Raw genomic sequence first — 19,481 nt, forward strand, 5'->3', positions numbered from 1 at the left:
ACACTAATAGAATGTTAGGTATTATAAGGAAAGGAATACAAAATAAAATAGAAGATGATATAATGCATGCCTACATAAGAACATAAGAAATTGCCATGCTGGGTCAGACAAGGGTCCATCAAGCACAGCATCCTGTTTCCAATAAAGGCCAAACCAGGCCACAAGAACCTGGCAAGAACCTGGTAATTAACAGCAGTGGCTATTACCTAAGTAAACTTGATTAATGGCAGTTAATGCACTTCTCCAAGAACTTACCCAAACCTTTTTTGAACCCAGCTACACTAACTGCACTAACCACATCCTCTGGCAACAAATTCCAGAGCTTAATTGTGCATTAAGTGAAAAAGAATTTTCTCCGATTAGTCTTAAATATGCTACTTGCTAACTTCATGGAATGCCCCCTGGTCCTTCTATTATCCGAAATTGTAAATAACCAATTCACATCAACTCGTTCAAGACTTCTCATGATCTTAAAGCAGTGGCGTAGCCAGAATTGATTTTTTGGGTAGGCATAAGGTTAACATGGGTGGGCTGTAGGCATGCAGGTCTGAGACCTACTAGTTGTATTCTTATTGATAAATAATGCCATATACTGCACCCTACTATGGCTTTCTAAGTAGTTTGCAACAGCCATTATGCATCATGCAAGAAACTTTAAAATATTTTACCTCAATTATTTCCAGCACTTACCAGCATTAAATTCCTTATTAAGCTGTATTAATTAATTTTATATTTTTTGCAGTTTATAAATGCACAAGCATATCATGTAAAAAGCAAAGAAAACAAACAATCAGATCCAATCATGTAATAAAACAAAAAATAATGTATTGTTTCATGAATCCTCTTTGCAGAAAGCCAGAAATCATCATAACTACAATAAAACAGCATTTAACATCAGAACAGGTGCAGAGCAGAGCTAGGACAATTCACATGGAACAGCTCCCCTGTGAGGAAAGACTAAAGAGTAGGGGTGTGCATTCGGATTGACCGCATTAGTAAAACGCAACTCATATTTTTTTTTACTTAAAAAATTGATTCGACATAAACGATCGGATTTCCCACATATCGAACATAGATATGTTCGATATGTGGGAAATCGCGATTGTTGAGCCAAAATAAAAATATAAACCCCCTCACCCTCCTTAATCCCCCCCCCCGACTTACCACAACTCCCTGGTGATGGAGCGAGGAGTGAGGACGCCATTTCTGCAATCCTTGGCGAGAAGCATGTGACGTCGGCGGCACGTCGAGTGACGCCGGCGTCACGTGATTCCCGGCTCGTTCACGCCGGACGGCTCGTTCGGCCCAAAAAGAACTTTTGGCCAGCTTGGGGGGGTCAGGAGGCCCCCCCAAGCTGGCCAAAAGTTCTTTTTGGGCCGAACGAGCCGTCCGGCGCGAACGAGCCGGGAATCACGTGGCGCCGCGTCACTCAGACGCGACGTCACGTGATTCCCGGCAAGTTCGCGCCGGACGGCTCGTTCGGCCCAAAAAGAACTTTTGGCCAGCTTGGGGGGGTCAGGAGGCCCCCCCCAAGCTGGCCAAAAGTTCTTTTTGGGCCGAACGAGCCGTCCGGCGCGAACTTGCCGGGAATCACGTGACGCCGCGTCACTCGACGTGCCACCGACGTCACATGCTTCTCGCCAAGGATTGCAGAAATGACGTCCTCACTCCTCGCTCCATCACCAGGGAGTTGTGGTAAGTCTGGGGGGGGGATTAAGGAGGGTGAGGGGGTTAAAATTTTTTTTTTGCACATATGTACATATACCCAACTCATTGGATTTTTTTTATGTCCATATTGGCCGCAAGTGGGACCCCCTTTCGGACATAAAAAATATGAACATAAAATTTTGCTCTGCACATCCCTACTAAAGAGGTTAGGACTGTTCAGCTTGGAGAGGAGACGGCTGAGGGGGGATATGATAGAGGTGTTTAAAAATCACAAGAGGTCTAGAACGGGATATGATAGAGGTTTTTAAGATCATGAGAGGTCTTTAACGAGTAGATGTGACTCGGTTATTTACTCTTTCGGATAATAGAAGGGCTAGGGGGCATTCCATGAAGTTAGCATGTGGCACATTTAAAACTAATCGGAGAAAGTTCTTTTTCACTCAACACACAATTAAACTCTGTTGCCATGGGATGTGGTTAGTGCAGTTAGTGTAGCTGGGCTTAAAAAAGAATTGGATAAGTTCTTAGAGAAGAAGTTCATTACCTGCTATTAATTAAGCTGACTTAGAAAATGGCCACTGCTATTACTAGCAGCAGTAACATGGGATAGACTTAGTTTTTGGGAACTTTTCAGGTTCTTATGGCCTGGATTGGCCACTGTTGGAGACAGGATGCTGGGCTTGATGGACCCTTGGTCTGACCCAGTATGGCATGTTCTTATGTTAACATATAAAAAAGAATATTCAAATTCTGGTGTCACCTCAGCAAAATAATCCCTCCATTGCTATTTTGTGAAGTAATACAAACTCCTGCAAAGAGAATTCTAGAACCTTGACATACCATACAGTCACAGCACTGACTCTCAGGATTCAAATAACAGCAACCTTATGAAAAAGTAGCAATGCAAATACTAAACCAGACCCTAGACCATTAATATATCACCTATCAGAGTTACAGAACAAGCTGGACTACTACAGAGAAACTACACGCTAGCAGAAATACTGCACTTCAGTCACCCACACACAGAGGCAAAACAGAGACCAACCCTTACCTACTATAGAAATAAGAGACTACAAATCAGAAACAGAAACACGCAGATAAAACCAAAATAGAAAGCCCAAGAAACTAGACTCTGAACAGTGGAATACTGAAGAAAGATCCAAATTAATAAAATATAAGAAATACACATTCCAAAGATGACATAGTTCAATTGCTAAAATCCCAAATAATTTTTTTTTTACTTTTGTTGTCTGATGTTTGTACTTTTCTAATCAATTGGTCCTGGTCTCTTTTTCCCATTTTTACCTTGTCACTCATTTCCTAATCCTTTTCAGTGTCTCTCTTCTCCTACTGTCTTCTTCCTTTCCTCCCTCAAAAACACACACACACACACACACACACACATGCTTTTTCTCACAGACTCCCTAACACACAAGCTCTTACTCTCTCACCCCCCCTCACCCCCCCCCCCCCCCCCCGCCCAGGCTCCCATTCTTATGCACACAGAGACACACACCCAGGCTCCCATTCTCACACACACACACACACACAGGGCTTTTTCATTAGGCACAGCCAAAGTCCTACTTCTGCCACTGTGGGGATGGAATACTACAGTGACCTGTCTGGCCCCTTCCTGTCCACGTACACTCTTTAATGCAGTGGTTCTCAACCTTTTTCCCCATCGTGACACACCTGACAGACCATGCTCACATGTGTGACACACTGCTCATTACAATTCACGGCAGAAATAAAAAATAAAGGTCCAGTATTATTTTTATTGTTAAGAATGACACAAGGAAAAATACATATTCTGTCTGAACAGAAACTGCATAAATAGTAAACATCCCACACCAAAAAGGCACCAATTTCCAGCATTTAAACAGTAACCACCTTACCTAAGAAAAGCCAACACTGAAAATATTACACCAGGCCTTAAGACACCAATACATCTCCTATTAGGAAAACGGACCAAGTTAGGCTGCTATAGAGCTCTACACAGAAACTACACGCCAGCAGAAAACCTCACCTGAATCACTGACCCTCACCTGACAAAGAATAAAGAAACCAAAACGCATAACTAGAAGCATGCAGAAAAAACTGAATTGGAAACTGCAACAAGCCTGAGTCTCTGTATGCAGTGTAACAAAGGAAAAAAAGAAACATCACCCGTCCTTATAAAACAAATCAAGAAATATAAAATCAGTAGCAGTAAAACCATATTAATAAAAAGAACAGATTATTTCAAAACAGCTGATGAATGGAATATCCAATAATTAAAAAATCATATAAAAAATATCTAGATAACAATAAAATATTTCAAAATAGCAGACCCAAAGACCCAGTAATGAAAAATAATAAGGATACAAAAATGTTTTGCTCTGTATACTTGAGAACGTTTGATATCCAGGTGTCCTGAGATTGTTTTGAATTAGCAGGAGGAGGGATGCTTTGCTTGCAACTTTCTCCTTTCTCTCTCTCACACACTGGCTCTCAATTGCTCACATATATAATTGCTTTTTCTCTCTCACATATAGGCTCTTAATTACACATTTACACACATGCTATCTTTTCACGCTTTGTGTTGAAACTTAGCTGCAAGCAACCAATCACGTCTTAAATTCTGTTAGATTGCTTCTCATATTGTCTACTTTGTCAGGTAGTTCTAGCGAAGAGTTTTTTGAATTCTAACATTGTTATAGTAACATAGAGATCGTAGAAGACCAACTGATATACATTATGGGGCAGATTTTAAAACCTGCGCGCGGGCGCAGATTTGTTCGCGCAACCCGGTGCGAACAAATCTACGCCCGATTTTATAACATGCGCGAGCTGCCGCGCACATGTTATAAAATCCAGGGTCGGCGCGCGCAAGAGGGTGCACAATTGTGCAACTTGCGCACGCCGAGCCGCGCAGGCTGCCTCCATTCCCTCCAAGGCCACTCCGAAATCAGAGCGGCCTCGGAGGGAACTTTTCAACCACTCCCCCCCACCTTCCCCTCCCTTTCCCTATCTAACCCACCCCCCAGCCCTAACTAAATCCCTTCCTACCTTTTTTTCTGGAGTTATGCCTGCCTGAGGCAGGCGTAACTTGCACGCGCCAGCTTGCCATTCCACAGCACAGGCCGCTGTGCCGAAGGATTCGGGACCGCTCCCAGACCGCCGCCACACCCCACGGCCCCGCCCCCGGACTGCTGTCATGCCCACCCCCGGACCGCCCCCGAACCGCTGTCACAACTCCAGCCCCGCCCCCGGGGTGAAAGCCCCGGGACATACACGCGTCCCAAGGCTTGCGTACGCCGCCGAGCCTATGCAAGATAGGGTCGGCACGCGCAGGGGCAGCTTTTCGGGGGGTTACATGCGTAACCCTTTGAAAATCTGCCCCAATGTGCCCATTTGTTCCCATCTTCACAATTCTGGCTAAAGATATATCTCAGTTTTTATCCATAAAAGCTTGATCACCTGCAGCATATGACTCCTTATCCAAGTCAGTTTTGTTTTCTCTCTTTGGTCTACAACCATTCTGGGTAGACAAGCATACAAGTTCCTATATTTAAACAAGCATCTAGGCATCCCCTTCTACACTCACATTTTTTACCCAGATTCATGATCCTATTCAAAAAATGTTTGATTTTTCACATCTTCTCCAGGACTTTAAGCAACTTCAAGACTCAAGAGATATACTTTTCATTCAGCTAAAGAGACAGTTTTTTGATTACTGTGTTTTTAAGCCAAGTATTGCTAATTTTTAACATTTGTAGAATATAATTTATTTTATCTATTTGTAAAGCTTTGCTTTCTATGGAGTAAGACTGTAAAAACAGAAATGTATTCTTATCTGACAATTTCCTTTCATTTAGTCCTGGGGAATTCTGCACTACTGAGGAATGCAGAATGTCCACAGATTTTCCCCTTCATGCAGCTTTTCATATTTACCTTGCAGAATTCATTGCTTTCGGGCCTTACTGTTGCTCCGACCTCAAACGCAGGCAGCATCATGGTAATAACGGTTCCATGAGCCTACTGGAAGAGGAGGGGCTTTAACTATAGGACTCCGCTGTCCCGGAAGCATGGGCCAGGTTCTCAGGAAGCAGCACAGTACTGATTATTGCCGAGCTCCGTGAACCTGCCTGAAGAGTTGGGTTGAGGCCTTCACGAATGTGGTACAACCAGGTAGCTTGAACATTGCACTCTACTGTTTGTTTCTCAATCAGTACATATTATTCCTGCACTGTGAGAAAGAGGTAAATAAATGGCTGTAAAGGGGGGGCAGGAGGGGGAGAGGATGGAGAAGAGGGAGAGAGAGAGGGAGGGGGAAGAAGAGGAGGGAAAGAGGGAGGGGAGAAAGAGGGGAAGAGGGAGGGAGGGAAGGGGAAGAGAAAGGAGAGGGGTAAGAAGGAGGGAGGAAGACGGAAGGAAGGGGAAATGAGGGGAAAATAGGGGAAGGGGAAGGGGGTAGGAGCTGGCAACAGGAATTGTGTTCAACCAAACGTTATCTCTCACTGCTGCAGGCCAGTCTTGCAGCTCTTATCACAAAACCTTCCCCATGGCAGCAGGAGATGGCATTTGGTTAAACGTGACACCTGCTGCCGCGCATACCATGATCCAGCAGGCCACTACCACGAAGTAGAGAGAGGACCCAGGGGTCACCAGCGGACGTCATCCTGCTGGCAACTGACGAAGAACCCCAGGCCCTGAGAGAGAGTGTATGTGTGAGCCCGTGTGTGTTGTGAACCAGTGTGTGTGGGTAGGTAGGTGTCTGCCTGGGAACCTATGTGTGAGAGTGTGTCTAACTACATATTGTGGGATAGAGAATGTATGAAAATAAGACTGCATGTAAGACCGAGAGAGATTAATTGATTCTCAAATGAAAAATGTAAACATTTTCTGTACAGTTTGATACTTTCTGCCAAAAGGAAATCACCAATTACCTGATTCATTAAGGATTTTTCCCACAAACACAAAATGGGAGAAAGGTCTTAATAAATCTGGCCCTAAATGAGAAAAATGTGAAGGCTCTTTGTTTTCTGAATTTTATTAAAATGAAAATACTGGATTGCACTGAAATGTTGGATGATGATTTGCAAAAATAGTGTTTTTTCAACAATCAAATCTGCAGAATTTACAGAATGTGTGCACAGAATTTTCAATTTGTTGGCGCAGACTGAAATCCAAGTACACCGTGCTAGCATTCTTCCCTTGATCCAACTCTCTGGTCATCCAATCAAAGAAATTGATCAGATTCATCTGACAAGATTTATCTCTAGTAAAACAATGCTGGTTTGGTTCATGCAATCCATTGGATTTCAGAAACTGCGCTATTCTCTTTTTTAGCAGTGATTCCACTAATTTGCTCACCACAGAGGTCAGACTGGCCTGTATTTCACAGCCTACTCCTTACTTCCACTTTTATGAATAGGAACCACATCTGCCCCTCTCCAGTCTGCCAGAACTACTCCCAATACTAAAGAAGAATTGAAAAGGTCAGCCAGCAGGGCTGCCAGGATTTCTCTAAGTTCCGTTAATACCCTCGGATGTAACCCATCCGGCCTCATTGCCTTATCTATCATGGGCCCGATATTCAAAATGCATTCAGCGCTTGATAGCTGGATAAGTAGGACTGACCTAGCTATCTCTTAGCCAGATAACTGTGGGTGGGCAGTGGGAGGATTGGGGCGGAAATACATCTCCAATTAACTGAACCAGATAAGTAGCGATATTCGCTCTTAGACGGTTAAACTAACTGGATAAGTTAGACCTGACATAGAGCAGGTCTAACTTAGCTGGTTCTAACTTATATGGCTAATTAGCATATTATATGTGAATATTCAGTGGCATAGCCATGCCTCTGAATATCCTTTGTAACTTAGCCGGATAAGTTATATCCAGTAGGGATGTGAATCGTTTTCCATATCGTCTTAACGATAGAAATCGTGTGGCAGGGCAAGAAAATCGTCTTAGGCACGATTTTTTAGTTAAAAAATCGTTAAAAATCGTTTTTTCCGATTAGTGCGCACTAACTCGAGTTAGTGCGCACTAACTGAAAATGATACAATTTGACACTTTTCAGGTCAGTTAAGGTCAGTTTAGGAATGAATATGTATTCCTATTGGCTGCCCTCTTATTTATTCATGTTACCAAGTTTCCTACTGACAGTATATGGGGGATGGGAAATGGAAACAGTTGGTAGCTTGACAAAACAAGTAATGTGATCAGTCAATGTGACTAGAACTTGTGCCCTAACCCTGATACCAGGGGTATTGTGATCTTCCTGCACACAGTGCCCTATCCCTATTAATACCAGGAGTGTTGTGATCTTCCTGCACACAGTGCCCTATCCCTAATACCAGGGGTGTTGTGATCTTCCTGCACACAGTGCCCTATTCCTGATACTGGGGGTGTTGTGATCTTCCTGCACACAGTGCCCTATTCCTGATACCGGGGGTGTTGTGATCTTCTTGCACACATCCCGGTATCAGGGATAGGGCACTGCATGCAGGAAGATCACAACACTCCTGGTATTAATAGGGATAGGGCACTGCATGCAGGAAGATCACAACACCCCTGGTATCAGGGATAGGGCACTGTGTGCAGGAAGATCACAACACCCCTGGTATCAGGGATAGGGCACTGTGTGCAGGAAGATCACAATACCCCGGAGGAGTGAGGGTCAGGCAGCTCCCCCCTGTCTGTGAAGCCAGCCTCTCACTAGTAATGCAGGGAGGGAGCTGTCTCAGACTTCACCATCCTCCCCCCCCCCCCCTCACCCACACACCATTCACTAGCTGGGACATGGGGGAAGTCAGGAGTGAGGGTCAGGCAGCTCCCCCCTGTCTGTGAAGCCAGCCTCTCACTAGTAATGCAGGGAGGGAGCTGTCTCAGACTTCACCATCCTCCCCCCCCCTCACCCACACACCATTCACTAGCTGGGACATGGGGGAAGTCAGGAGTGAGGGTCAGGAAGCTCCCCCCTGTCTGTGAAGCCAGCCTCTCACTAGTAATGCAGGGAGGGAGCTGTCTCAGACTTCACCATCCTCCCCCCCCCCCCCCCCTCACCCACACACCATTCACTAGCTGGGACATGGGGGAAGTCAGGAGTGAGGGTCAGGCAGCTCCCCCCTGTCTGTGAAGCCAGCCTCTCACTAGTAATGCAGGGAGGGAGCTGTCTCAGACTTCACCATCCTCCCCCCCCCCTCACCCACACACCATTCACTAGCTGGGACATGGGGGAAGTCAGGAGTGAGGGTCAGGCAGCTCCCCCCTGTCTGTGAAGCCAGCCTCTCACTAGTAATGCAGGGAGGGAGCTGTCTCAGACTTCACCGTCCTCCCCCCCCCCCCCCCATCCCACACACCATTCACTAGCTGGGACATGGGGGAAGTCAGGAGTGAGGGTCAGGCAGCTCCCCCCTGTCTGTGAAGCCAGCCTCTCACTAGTAATGCAGGAAGGGAGCTGTCTCAGACTTCACCATCCTCCCCCCCCCCCCTCACCCACACACCATTCACTAGCTGGGACATGGGGGAAGTCAGGAGTGAGGGTCAGGCAGCTCCCCCCTGTCTGTGAAGCCAGCCTCTCACTAGTAATGCAGGGAGGGAGCTGTCTCAGACTTCACCATCCACCGCCCCCCCCCCTCACCCACACACCATTCACTAGCTGGGACATGGGGGAAGTCAGGAGTGAGGGTCAGGCAGCTCCCCCCTGTCTGTGAAGCCAGCCTCTCACTAGTAATGCAGGGAGGGAGCTGTCTCAGACTTCACCATCCTCCCCCTCCCCCTCACCCACACACCATTCACTAGCTGGGACATGGGGGAAGTCAGGAGTGAGGGTCAGGCAGCTCCCCCCCTGTCTGTGAAGCCAGCCTCTCACTAGTAATGCAGGGAGGGAGCTGTCTCAGACTTCACCATCCTCCCCCCCCCCTCACCCACACACCATTCACTAGCTGGGACATGGGGGAAGTCAGGAGTGAGGGTCAGGCAGCTCCCCCCTGTCTGTGAAGCCAGCCTCTCACTAGTAATGCAGGGAGGGAGCTGTCTCAGACTGGTATCAGGGTTAGGGCACTGTGTGCAGGAAGATCACAACACTCCTGGTATTAATAGGGATAGGGCACTGTAAGAGATGACTGTAGTAGATTGAATAAAGATCTGATGTTTCTGCTCTCCTCACACCAAACAAAAACAACACACAAGCAGAGAAGCCCTTCTTACAAAGCTGAGCTAGTGAGTTAAGTAGGAGGAAAAGTAAACATACTGGTGCCAGTGTGGCTACTTAAAAAATACACTTACCAACAATCAATTACATATATTTGAACTGTGTACAGTTCCAGCCAGGACCACCTTTCTAAAATGCACAGTGATTGGCAAATTCAACATGCACTAGCATTTCAGGTGCCTGCTAACAAAAATAATAAACAAACAAGTTCTAGTCAGGTGAGTGCTGATCATTACATTACTTTTTTTGTCAAGCTTCCAACTGTTTCCATTTCACATCCCCCCAACCATATTGGTAACATCAATAGATAAGAGCACAGCCAGCCAATAGGAATACATACATACATATTCATTCCTAAGTGACCTTTACTGACCTGGGAAGTGTGAACACTTTGTTTCATTTTCTGTTGGTGTTCGTTAGTTTCCAGTTCCATTTCCCATCCCCCCAACCATCACCTCAGTGGTAACCTTGGTAACATCAATAGATAAGAGGGCAGCCAGCCAATAGGAACACATATTCATTCCTAACTGACCTTCAGTGACCTGGAAAGTGTTTATTTGTATCATTTTCAGTTAGTGCGCACTAAATCGAGTTAGTGCGCACTAACGGGGAGTTAGTGCGCACTAACTCGAGTTAGTGCGCACTAACACGATTTAACGATTTTTAACGATAAATCGTTAGAATTTCTATTGTATCGTGTTCTATAACGATTTAAGATGATATAAACATTATCGGACGATAATTTTAATCGTTGAAAAACGATTCACATCCCTAATATCCAGTAAAGTTACGTATCCAGGCACCTCTGAATATCGGGCCCTTTAAGTTTATTAGCTCCCAACAAACAAAATTCTTTTCAGAATTTATTGAGGTTTACCTCATTGCTAATCTTACTTGTGTTCATTTTATATGTTCCTGCTCCTGGCTCTTCCACAGTAAACACCAAAGAGAAATATTTTGTTAAGCAATTTTGATTTTTACTCATTAGCCTCTACATATTCCTCTCCTTTATCTCTTAAGTATCACAATGCCACTTTTGAACTTCCCTCTATCATTAACCTATCCAAAAAAAAAAAGGTTGTCCCCATATTTTACTTTGTTATTTTTCTTCCATTTGACGTTCTGCATTCCTGACTACTTTCCCAACTTTTCTTAGATTTTCAGTTATAGTTGCCTGTCTTTCACTTTCCGTGATCTCTTGTAGTTTATTAAAGTTAAACTTTTCTCCCTTATTTTTTTGGCTACTTCTTTAGAAAACCATAGTGGCCTCTTTTTCCTCTTTATTTACTTTCTTAGCAAAAAAGTTTTTTGTCCTTATAATATCTCCTTTTAGTTTTGCCCACTGCTCTTCAAATTTGTAATATATACACAATAAATTTGCCTGAGATAGATTTTCATGCACTGCCTCCATTTAATGCAAATCGATTCCATGCATATTTATTATGGATATCCTGAAAACCTGATTGCCGAGGGGTTCTCCAGACTGGGTTGAGAACCCCTGGTATTTATACTGCTAAATTTTCACTGCATATTAGGAGTCAATATATTTATTTATTTTTCACTTTATGTGAGGTTCTCTCTTGCATTCAAAAGAAAAGGCAAAAGGAAAATCATAGCTCATAGAACCAACCATTTGCTTTTGTTTTAAATTACAAGTTTTACAACATTTTTTTACAACTTACCAAATATACTGTGATGTAGGAAACAATTGATTCCATGGTACTGGGAATTAGTTTTTTTTTTCTCATGAAAGTTTGAAAAACCTGATGCATTAGTAAAGACACAGTGGTAGCTGTTAAAGTCCTAATTCTGTATATCATGGGATTTTATTGTCTACTTGTAGAGGCACAATACTGGCCCCCCGACAAAAAATATCACCCCTAAATATAATCCCCCCCCCCATAGTAGCTACACCGTTGATTCTAATCTTCATCAACACCCCCCTCCCATCCAAATTCTGCAAATATACCCCTCACAAGAAGGAATCAATTTTTAGAGGGAAAAATGCTCTAGAATAAAAGGTCAGGGTATGAAGCTCCAGGAGGGTAGACTGGAGATCAACATCAGAGAATTTTTCTTCACAGAAAGTGTGATGGATTCATGGAATGGACCACCAGTGGAAGTTATAGGTACACAATTGGTAACAGGATCCTCTGTGCTTATCTCATTCTTTTTTGAATTCTAAGCAGTAAAAGAGTAAGGGGAGAACCGGGGAGAGCCAGAGATTGTCCAGGATCTATGGCATTGTGACATGTATGGAATTAGGCAGACTAGATGGGCAAAGATCCTTATCTGCTTTACATTCAAAGATAGTGATAGAAACATAGTTGGGAGGTTGTAGTTTAGCAAACAACTCACCCTTCATTCCTCACAAGACCATTATCAATTGTAGGAGTGATAAACAACTCAATGATACTGTAGGCCAGGGGGTAGCCAAGTTGGTGTTATCAGGTTAAAATTTCCTAGAAACCAACCGGGTCAGTGTTGGCAGGTTGATGGTGGCCAGCTACTGTCCGGTAAATCAATAGGGACATAGAAGGCTGGATGTTAATGCAACAATATTGCTGGTTTTGCTAGCCGTTGAGATTATTACAAAGGCTGCTGGTAAGACATGGTGGGGGAGGGGGCTGAATGTAGGATTAAATAGGAAACTTGTAGACCCATCTAACCAGGATGGTAGAGAAACATGCAGCAATGGTTACAATTCTACACAGCAATGGTACAACTGCATCAAGCTTCCTAAAAGGCAATGGAATAACCTGCACAGGGTGGCAGTTACAATCTTAAACAGCATGAGGTATCGCTGCACTGGACTTCCAAGAAAGCTGGGGTGACTGGCACTTGGGCCGACGGGAGAACCTACGGATCTTCCTCCTAAGGTATTCCATCCTCCCGTCGGCCCAAGGGTTCACAAGCCTGAGCATAACAAGGTATTTAAAAGTCTGTACAATATCACCCCTTTTTATCCTTTCTTCCAGTATATACGTATTTAGGTCCTTCAATGTCATTTCATGTTTCTTTGGTGCAGACCCTATATCATATTGGCCGCATTTCTCTGGACCACGTCCATCCTGTCTCTACCCTTTTTGAGAAATGGTTTCCAGAACTGAACTCAGTACTCCTGAGACCTCACAAACAATCTGTACAGGGGCATTAACATGTCCTTTTTCTTGCTTGTTATGCCTGTCTCTATGCAGCTCAGCATGCTTCTGGACTTTGCTACCATCTTGTCACACTGCTTCGTCACTTTCATTTCATCAGACACTATCACTCCGATGTCTCTCTCCCAGTTTATACATCAAATATCCACTCTCAATCACATAAGGCTCCTTTGGATTTCTGTACCTCAAATGCATGACTCTGCATTTCTTGGCATTGAACCCTAACTGCCAAAACTTTGACCACTTCTCAAGCTTTCTTAGATTGCTTTTCATTCTCTCTATTCCTCCAGGTGTATCTGCTCTATTGCAGATCTTAGTGTAATCCATAAACAGACACATTTTTCCTTTTAACCCTTCTACAGTATCACAAAGATATTGAACAGAACAGGTCCCAGAACTGATCCGAGGCACTTCACTTTTCACTCTTCTCAATGTAGGTTCCATTTATTACTGCTTGCTGTCGTCTTTCAGTCAAACAATTTCTGATCCATACTACCACCTTGGGATCCATTCCGAGGCTTTTCAAATTTGTTCATTATCCCCCTATATGGGACCTTATTTGCTGAAATTCAGATAAATCACATCAAGTGCTATTCTTTGATCTACTTCTCTTATGGTCCAATCAAAAATCTCAGTCAGATTTGTCTGACATGATCTTCCTCTGGTGAAAACCATGTTGTATCTGTTCATGCATCCCTCTGCATTGGGTTCAATGTAGTGGATTGCATGTTAAAATAATGCATTAAATATAGTTTATTAAATAAGCTACTACTATAAAAATGATTCTAATCAGATTTAAAATGCAGAATGAATCATGTCAAACCATTATAAAATGTATTTGAAATCACTGCGAAGTTAAGTCTAATCAATCATTGTTGGCTAATCAATTTATTGTCAAATACATACAGTAAAAGGGAAGTTCAATTGAAAAATGTTAGTCATTTTTTGACTATACTGTAATCCAATGTATTTGGACTAAATATACACATCTGTGCATTGGTCCCAAGTCTATATGTTTTTTGAAAAGTTCAAAGAAAATAATACTTACGCTGTCAACATTTTCTGCATGAAATAAATCATGATCCATGTTTCCAGACAGGCATGCAAAAGGTGAGACTGATGTTCTTTTCTCTTTGCAGTTCATCAAATGGGTCACCAATTCAGAATCATAAAACGTTTTGCTTGCAAAGTCTGAACAAAAGTAAAAATAAAAACTTCCATAGGCAACAATATCAAAATAAAAACAAAAGGCAACATTACAGTCATCAAATAAATACAGACATCTTTGACTTATTTCATACCCTCAAATTCTAACTTTTAGAGAAACTAGTTAGAGAAAACTGGTGCAAAAAAGGAGCCGAGTCGGGGAGGCTCCCTCAGCTTACCAATAGGCTACCAGTTCCCATAAAAGGAACCAGAGGGGAACATCAAGCAAAGATGGAGGGAAGGAAGTGTAAACAGACAGAGAAGGGCACTTGCAAGCAATGGTTAGGGATGTGCATTCATTTGCAACGAAATAGGAAATAAAGACAATATTTCCTATTTCATTGCATTTCAGGGGCTGACGAAACGATAGGAAAACCCACGAAATTTCATGTGGTTTTCTGTTGGGGGGGGGGGGGGAGAAAGGTCACATAAAAAAAAACAACCCAACCCTTCAAATTTAATTAATTGCAACCCCCCACCTTCCCGACCCCCCCCCCCAAGACTTTCTGAAAGTCCCTGGTGGTCCAGCGGGGTCCCGGGAGTGATCTCCCCCTCCTGGGCCGTCGGCTGCCAGTAATCAAAATGGCTCTTTGCCCTTACCATGTGACAGGGGCTACCACTACCATTGGCCAATCTCTGTCACATGGTAGGAGCAATGGACAGCCGGAGCCATCTTAAAAAATGGCACCCCCTGTCACATGGTAAGGGCAAAAGGCCACCGGCACCATTTTGATTACTGGCAGCCAATGGCCCGAGAGTGGGAGATCGCTCCCTGGACTCCCGCTGGACCACCAGGGACTTTCGGCAAGTTTTTGGGGGGTCGGGAGGGTGGGTTGTAGTTAATTGAATTTAAAGGTTTGAGGTGAGTTTGGAGTTTTTTTTCGGGGCAGCTGAAAAAAATCGGCCCGAACCGCAGGAAAACAAAATTTCCCATGGCAGGCCAATAACGAAGGCCAAACCAAAAGGTTCGGCCGAATCACATCTCCAGCAATGGCATAAAGTGCTGCTGAGAAGATGTCAGAACCAGATGGATATTCCCATTTCTAAACTAAGACTCTTGCCCAGAAAACAGCAGGGAAACTATGGCTACTTTCTTGGAGATTTGGGGAACATGTTTAGGAAGGAGCAAATAGACTTTGCACCAGTTAAATAGAAGCCACCTTGGCACACTAACTCTGATATAGCACAACTTCTGAGAAAGCCAGAGAGTGACAGTTCTAAAAGAAAAAAAAGATGAAACAAGAAGCGGAATGTTTTCTGTACTTTAAGTTTGAAGTTATTGACTAGAACATAATTTGAGAGAGAGAGAGGCAAGCTCAGTATTAGAAGCAGCAGAAAGGCTGAGCTGTATACACCCAGAAATATTAGCTGAAACTACTTTATTAAAGTTAATGTATACCTCAGCAAGTGCTGAGGTAGCTTGCATGAGTGTTAATTGTTCAATTTGTGGTTTGCAATGTCTATGGGGCGGATGTTAAAAGCCCTGCTCGCGTAAATCCGCCCGGATTTACGCGAGCAGGGCCTTGCGCGCCGGCGCACCTATTTTCCATAGGCCTGCCAGCGTGCGCAGAGCCCCGGGACTCGCGTAAGTCCCGGGGTTTTTCGAGGGGGGCGTGTCGGGGGCGGGGCCGATTGGCGCGGCGTTTCGGGGGTGGGCCCGGGGGCGTGGTTTCGGCCTGGGGCGGTCCGGGGGCGTGGCCGTGCCCTCCGGAACCGCCCCCAGGTCGCGTCTCGGCGCGCTAGCGGCCCGCTGGCGCGCGGGGATTTACTTCTCCCTCCCGGGAGGCGTAAATCCCCCGACAAAGGTAGGGGGGGGGGTAGGTGAGGGGAGGGCGAAAGCGAGTTCCCTCCGAGGCCGCTCCGATTTCGGAGCGGCCTCAGAGGGAACGGAGGCAGGCTGCCTGGCTCGGCGTGCGCCGGCTGCACAAAATCGGCAGCCTTGCGCGCGCCGATCCTGGATTTTAGCAGATACACGTGGCTATGCGCGTATCTGCTAAAATCCAGCGTACTTTTGTTGGCGCCTGGTGCGCCAACAAAAGTACGCGAAGGCGCACTTTTTTAAAATCTACCCCTAAGGGTCGGAATGCTGAAGTCATGCAGTAGAAGGTTCAGTATTTCAACGAGCTAGCAAACAAGTACAGGCTATATACCCAGATGGCGTGATGTCACTAGAGTGGGACGCCCCCGAGGTTCGCGCCAATGATGGAATAAAGATGAGAGTAGCGCGCACACGCACCCTAGTAGGCTCTTGGGAGGAACATGGTGGAAGGCAGAACCATAGCCATTCTGGGGACGCCGGCGGCTAGCAGACGCGGTGGTAGCCATTTTCCCAAGGTAAGTGGGAGGAGCTGTGAACAAGGTGAGGCATACGGTGCAAAGCCGTCTAGGACCAATGGACGCAACACTCACCAAAAGATACTGGCAAACATCCTCATGCCAAAAGCAAAGGAGAAGATGGCCTTCTCAACACTGGTAGGGATCTTCCAGTTTACAGTCTCCCGTTTGGACTCCATGGTGCCCTTGCAATGTTTCAGTGCTTGGTCAACTGAATGCTCCACTCGCACCAGGGCTATGCTGCTGCATACCTGAATGATATAGGGGTAGATTTTAAAAGGTTGCGTGCAGGCGTACATGTGCATGCACTACCTGGTGCGCGCACACGTACACCCAATTTTATAACTTGTGTGCGCCGGCGCCCTCAAGTTATAAAATCCAGGGTCGGTGCGTACAAGGGGTGCACAATTGTGCACCTTGTGTGCACCGAGCCACGCAGCCTTCCCCTGTTCCCTACCCCCTCCTTCCATTCCCTTCCCCTACCTCCTCCAATCTTTCCCCCCTACCTTTTATTTTTTATTTTTTTTATCTCCAAACTTACTTCAGCCCTGGGGCTGAAGTAAGTCGCGTGCATCGGCCAACTGCCGGTGCACGATTCCCGGCACAGTAGCAAATATGGCCGCTGTGCCGGGAGCCTGACCCTGCCCCCACCCCTCCCCCGGACCGCCCCACCTCCTCCCCTTTTTGTAAGCCCCAGGACTTACACATGTCCCGGGGTTTTACGCGCATTGCCGGGTCTTTTAAAAATAGGCCCGGCACACGTAAGGCTGGTTTCGCGTGTAAATCCTCCGGATTTATGTGCATAACCTTTTGAAAATCCAGCCCATAGTGTTCTACAGCCCAGATTTGAGGTCACACCTGAGCTAACTTCAGGCTGTACTATCCATTCTGAGGGAAGCTGGGCTGATGGTGAATCCAAAGAAGTGCTTGATAGAAGGACAAGAATCCAATATCTGGGCTTTACTTTGGGGAAGCATCACGTCCACCCACAGTCCAGGAAGACTGAGCTATTACCAAAGTACTGGTTCCACAAGCCAAAGGGAAGGTAAGGGCATTGCTAGACCTGACAGGCTACTACAGAAGGTTTAACTACTCCAAGAAGGCAGAGCCAATTACAAGGCTCTTACTGAAGAAATCACCAGAAAAAGTCCAATGGTCAGTCAAGACAGAAAGCTTTCCGAGAGCTGAAGGAAGTGATCTGCTCTAATCCGATCCAAATAAGTTCAGACTTTAGGGAATCTTTCATCAGTCGGACTGAGACCTCAGAAGTTGGACTAGGGATGGCGCTCAGCCAAATGAAGGATGGCCGAGTATATCCGGTGGCCCTTATAAGTTGAAAGCTTCCACCATTGGAGAAAAAGTACTCTACAGTAGCAAAAGAGGTCTTAATGGTAAAATGGACCCATGAAGCCTTACAATATTACCTCCTGGGATGGCAGTGTATGCTGGTGACAGAGCACCAGCTGCTCATATGAATAAACTGAAACAAAGACTAATTCTAGGGTGATGAGTTGGTTCTTAGCTATGCAGCCCTTCAGTTATAAAATTCAACATAGGCTGAGGAGAACGTCAACTCTGACTTTCTGTCAAGAGAGGTGTCCCTGACACAGGCAGGAGCTCACCCAAGTAGGGGTGAGCTGAGGGGGAGAGAATGTGAGGAAGCATACAAAAGACTTCCTCAAACCACCTTAAAACATAGGCAAGAGCTATCTGACTAGGGGTCCCAGGAGGATTCCTTCCTAACAGTATAAAGGATCAGTGCCCAGAAGGGTTAGGAAGGCCCTGGGGAGCTGCTGCAAGCCCATGGTACACCCATACTGAAAGCTCCTACCATGGGAGAAAAAGTAGCCACTACCCTTTGGAATAGTCTTCCTAAGGGACTGCGGCAGCAGACAGATTATAAGGGCCTTCAGGAAAGGTGTAAAGGTTCTTTTATTCAGCAAACTGTTTTTGTTGTGTTGATTTTATAATTATTGTTTTGTGATGTTATTTTGTTGTTGTTTTAATTCGTTCTCTACCTTGAATAAGTGTTTGGTACTAAGGCGGGCTATATATTTTTGTAAATAAAAATGATCTGGAATTTGTCATCCAGAGCCTAATGATTTGAGATTTACTTTCAATCTGTAGGTCACAGAGTGGTGATCCAGCCCAGTGATTATGACTAAGATACTTGAATTAATTTGATGATTGACAAAATTGTTAGGATAACTCTCCTTTTAAAGAATAACAGGTTCTTATAAACAGCATCATGGCATAAAAAAACAATATGAGGTCTAGTGCCACGATTGTCAACTATATGGTGCAACTATATTTGCGCCAGTTGCGCAAACAAAAGTACGCACGCGCGTACTTTTTTAAGATCTACCTCTATGTGTACTGAATGCTGATGTATTTTAAAGTCCTTTTCCCATGGTTAAAATACTGCTTTACAATACATAATTTAACCTGCAGTTTTAAGAGGCATTCCCGGGAATGAGTGCTGAGAGCGGTCTGCAATTATTTGCATGTTTTAGCATTTTAACTAAAGAAATATTTCCTTAGATTACTCCTGAGTCTACCCCCTTTCACTTTCTCCCTCATCCCATGACCCCGTATTCTAGAGTCTCCTATGCATGGAAATCATTTAGTTGCATAATTTTTTAAGAGAAAATACATGTATATTTTCTCTTCGAAAATTGGTGTAAAGTCTATGGGGTGAATTTTCAAACCTGCGCGTGGGCGTACATGTGCGCACACTACCCGGCGCACACACATGTATGCCCGATTTTATAACATGCGCATGCAGGCACGCACATGTTATAAAATCAGAAGTTGGCACACGCAAGGGGTTGCACAATTGTGCACCTTGCTGTGCCGAGCCATGCTGCCTTCCCCCGTTCCCTATCCCCTACCCCACCTTACCTTCCCTT

The 19,481-nt window shown here is 44.9% G+C and overlaps 1 protein-coding gene across 1 annotated transcript in view; it reads right to left on the reverse strand.

Annotated features, from left to right (window-relative positions):
• The window catches only part of DDX60 (DExD/H-box helicase 60), a 444,355-nt gene that overhangs the window by 16,013 nt on the left and 408,861 nt on the right, over positions 1–19,481 (reverse strand). Inside the window, 1 exon segment of the mRNA XM_029604155.1 lies at positions 14,081–14,223. Coding sequence (XP_029460015.1) covers positions 14,081–14,223 — 143 coding nt within the window.

Source organism: Rhinatrema bivittatum, chromosome 1, assembly GCF_901001135.1.
Source record: "Rhinatrema bivittatum chromosome 1, aRhiBiv1.1, whole genome shotgun sequence".
Taxonomy (NCBI): Eukaryota; Metazoa; Chordata; class Amphibia; order Gymnophiona; family Rhinatrematidae; genus Rhinatrema; species Rhinatrema bivittatum.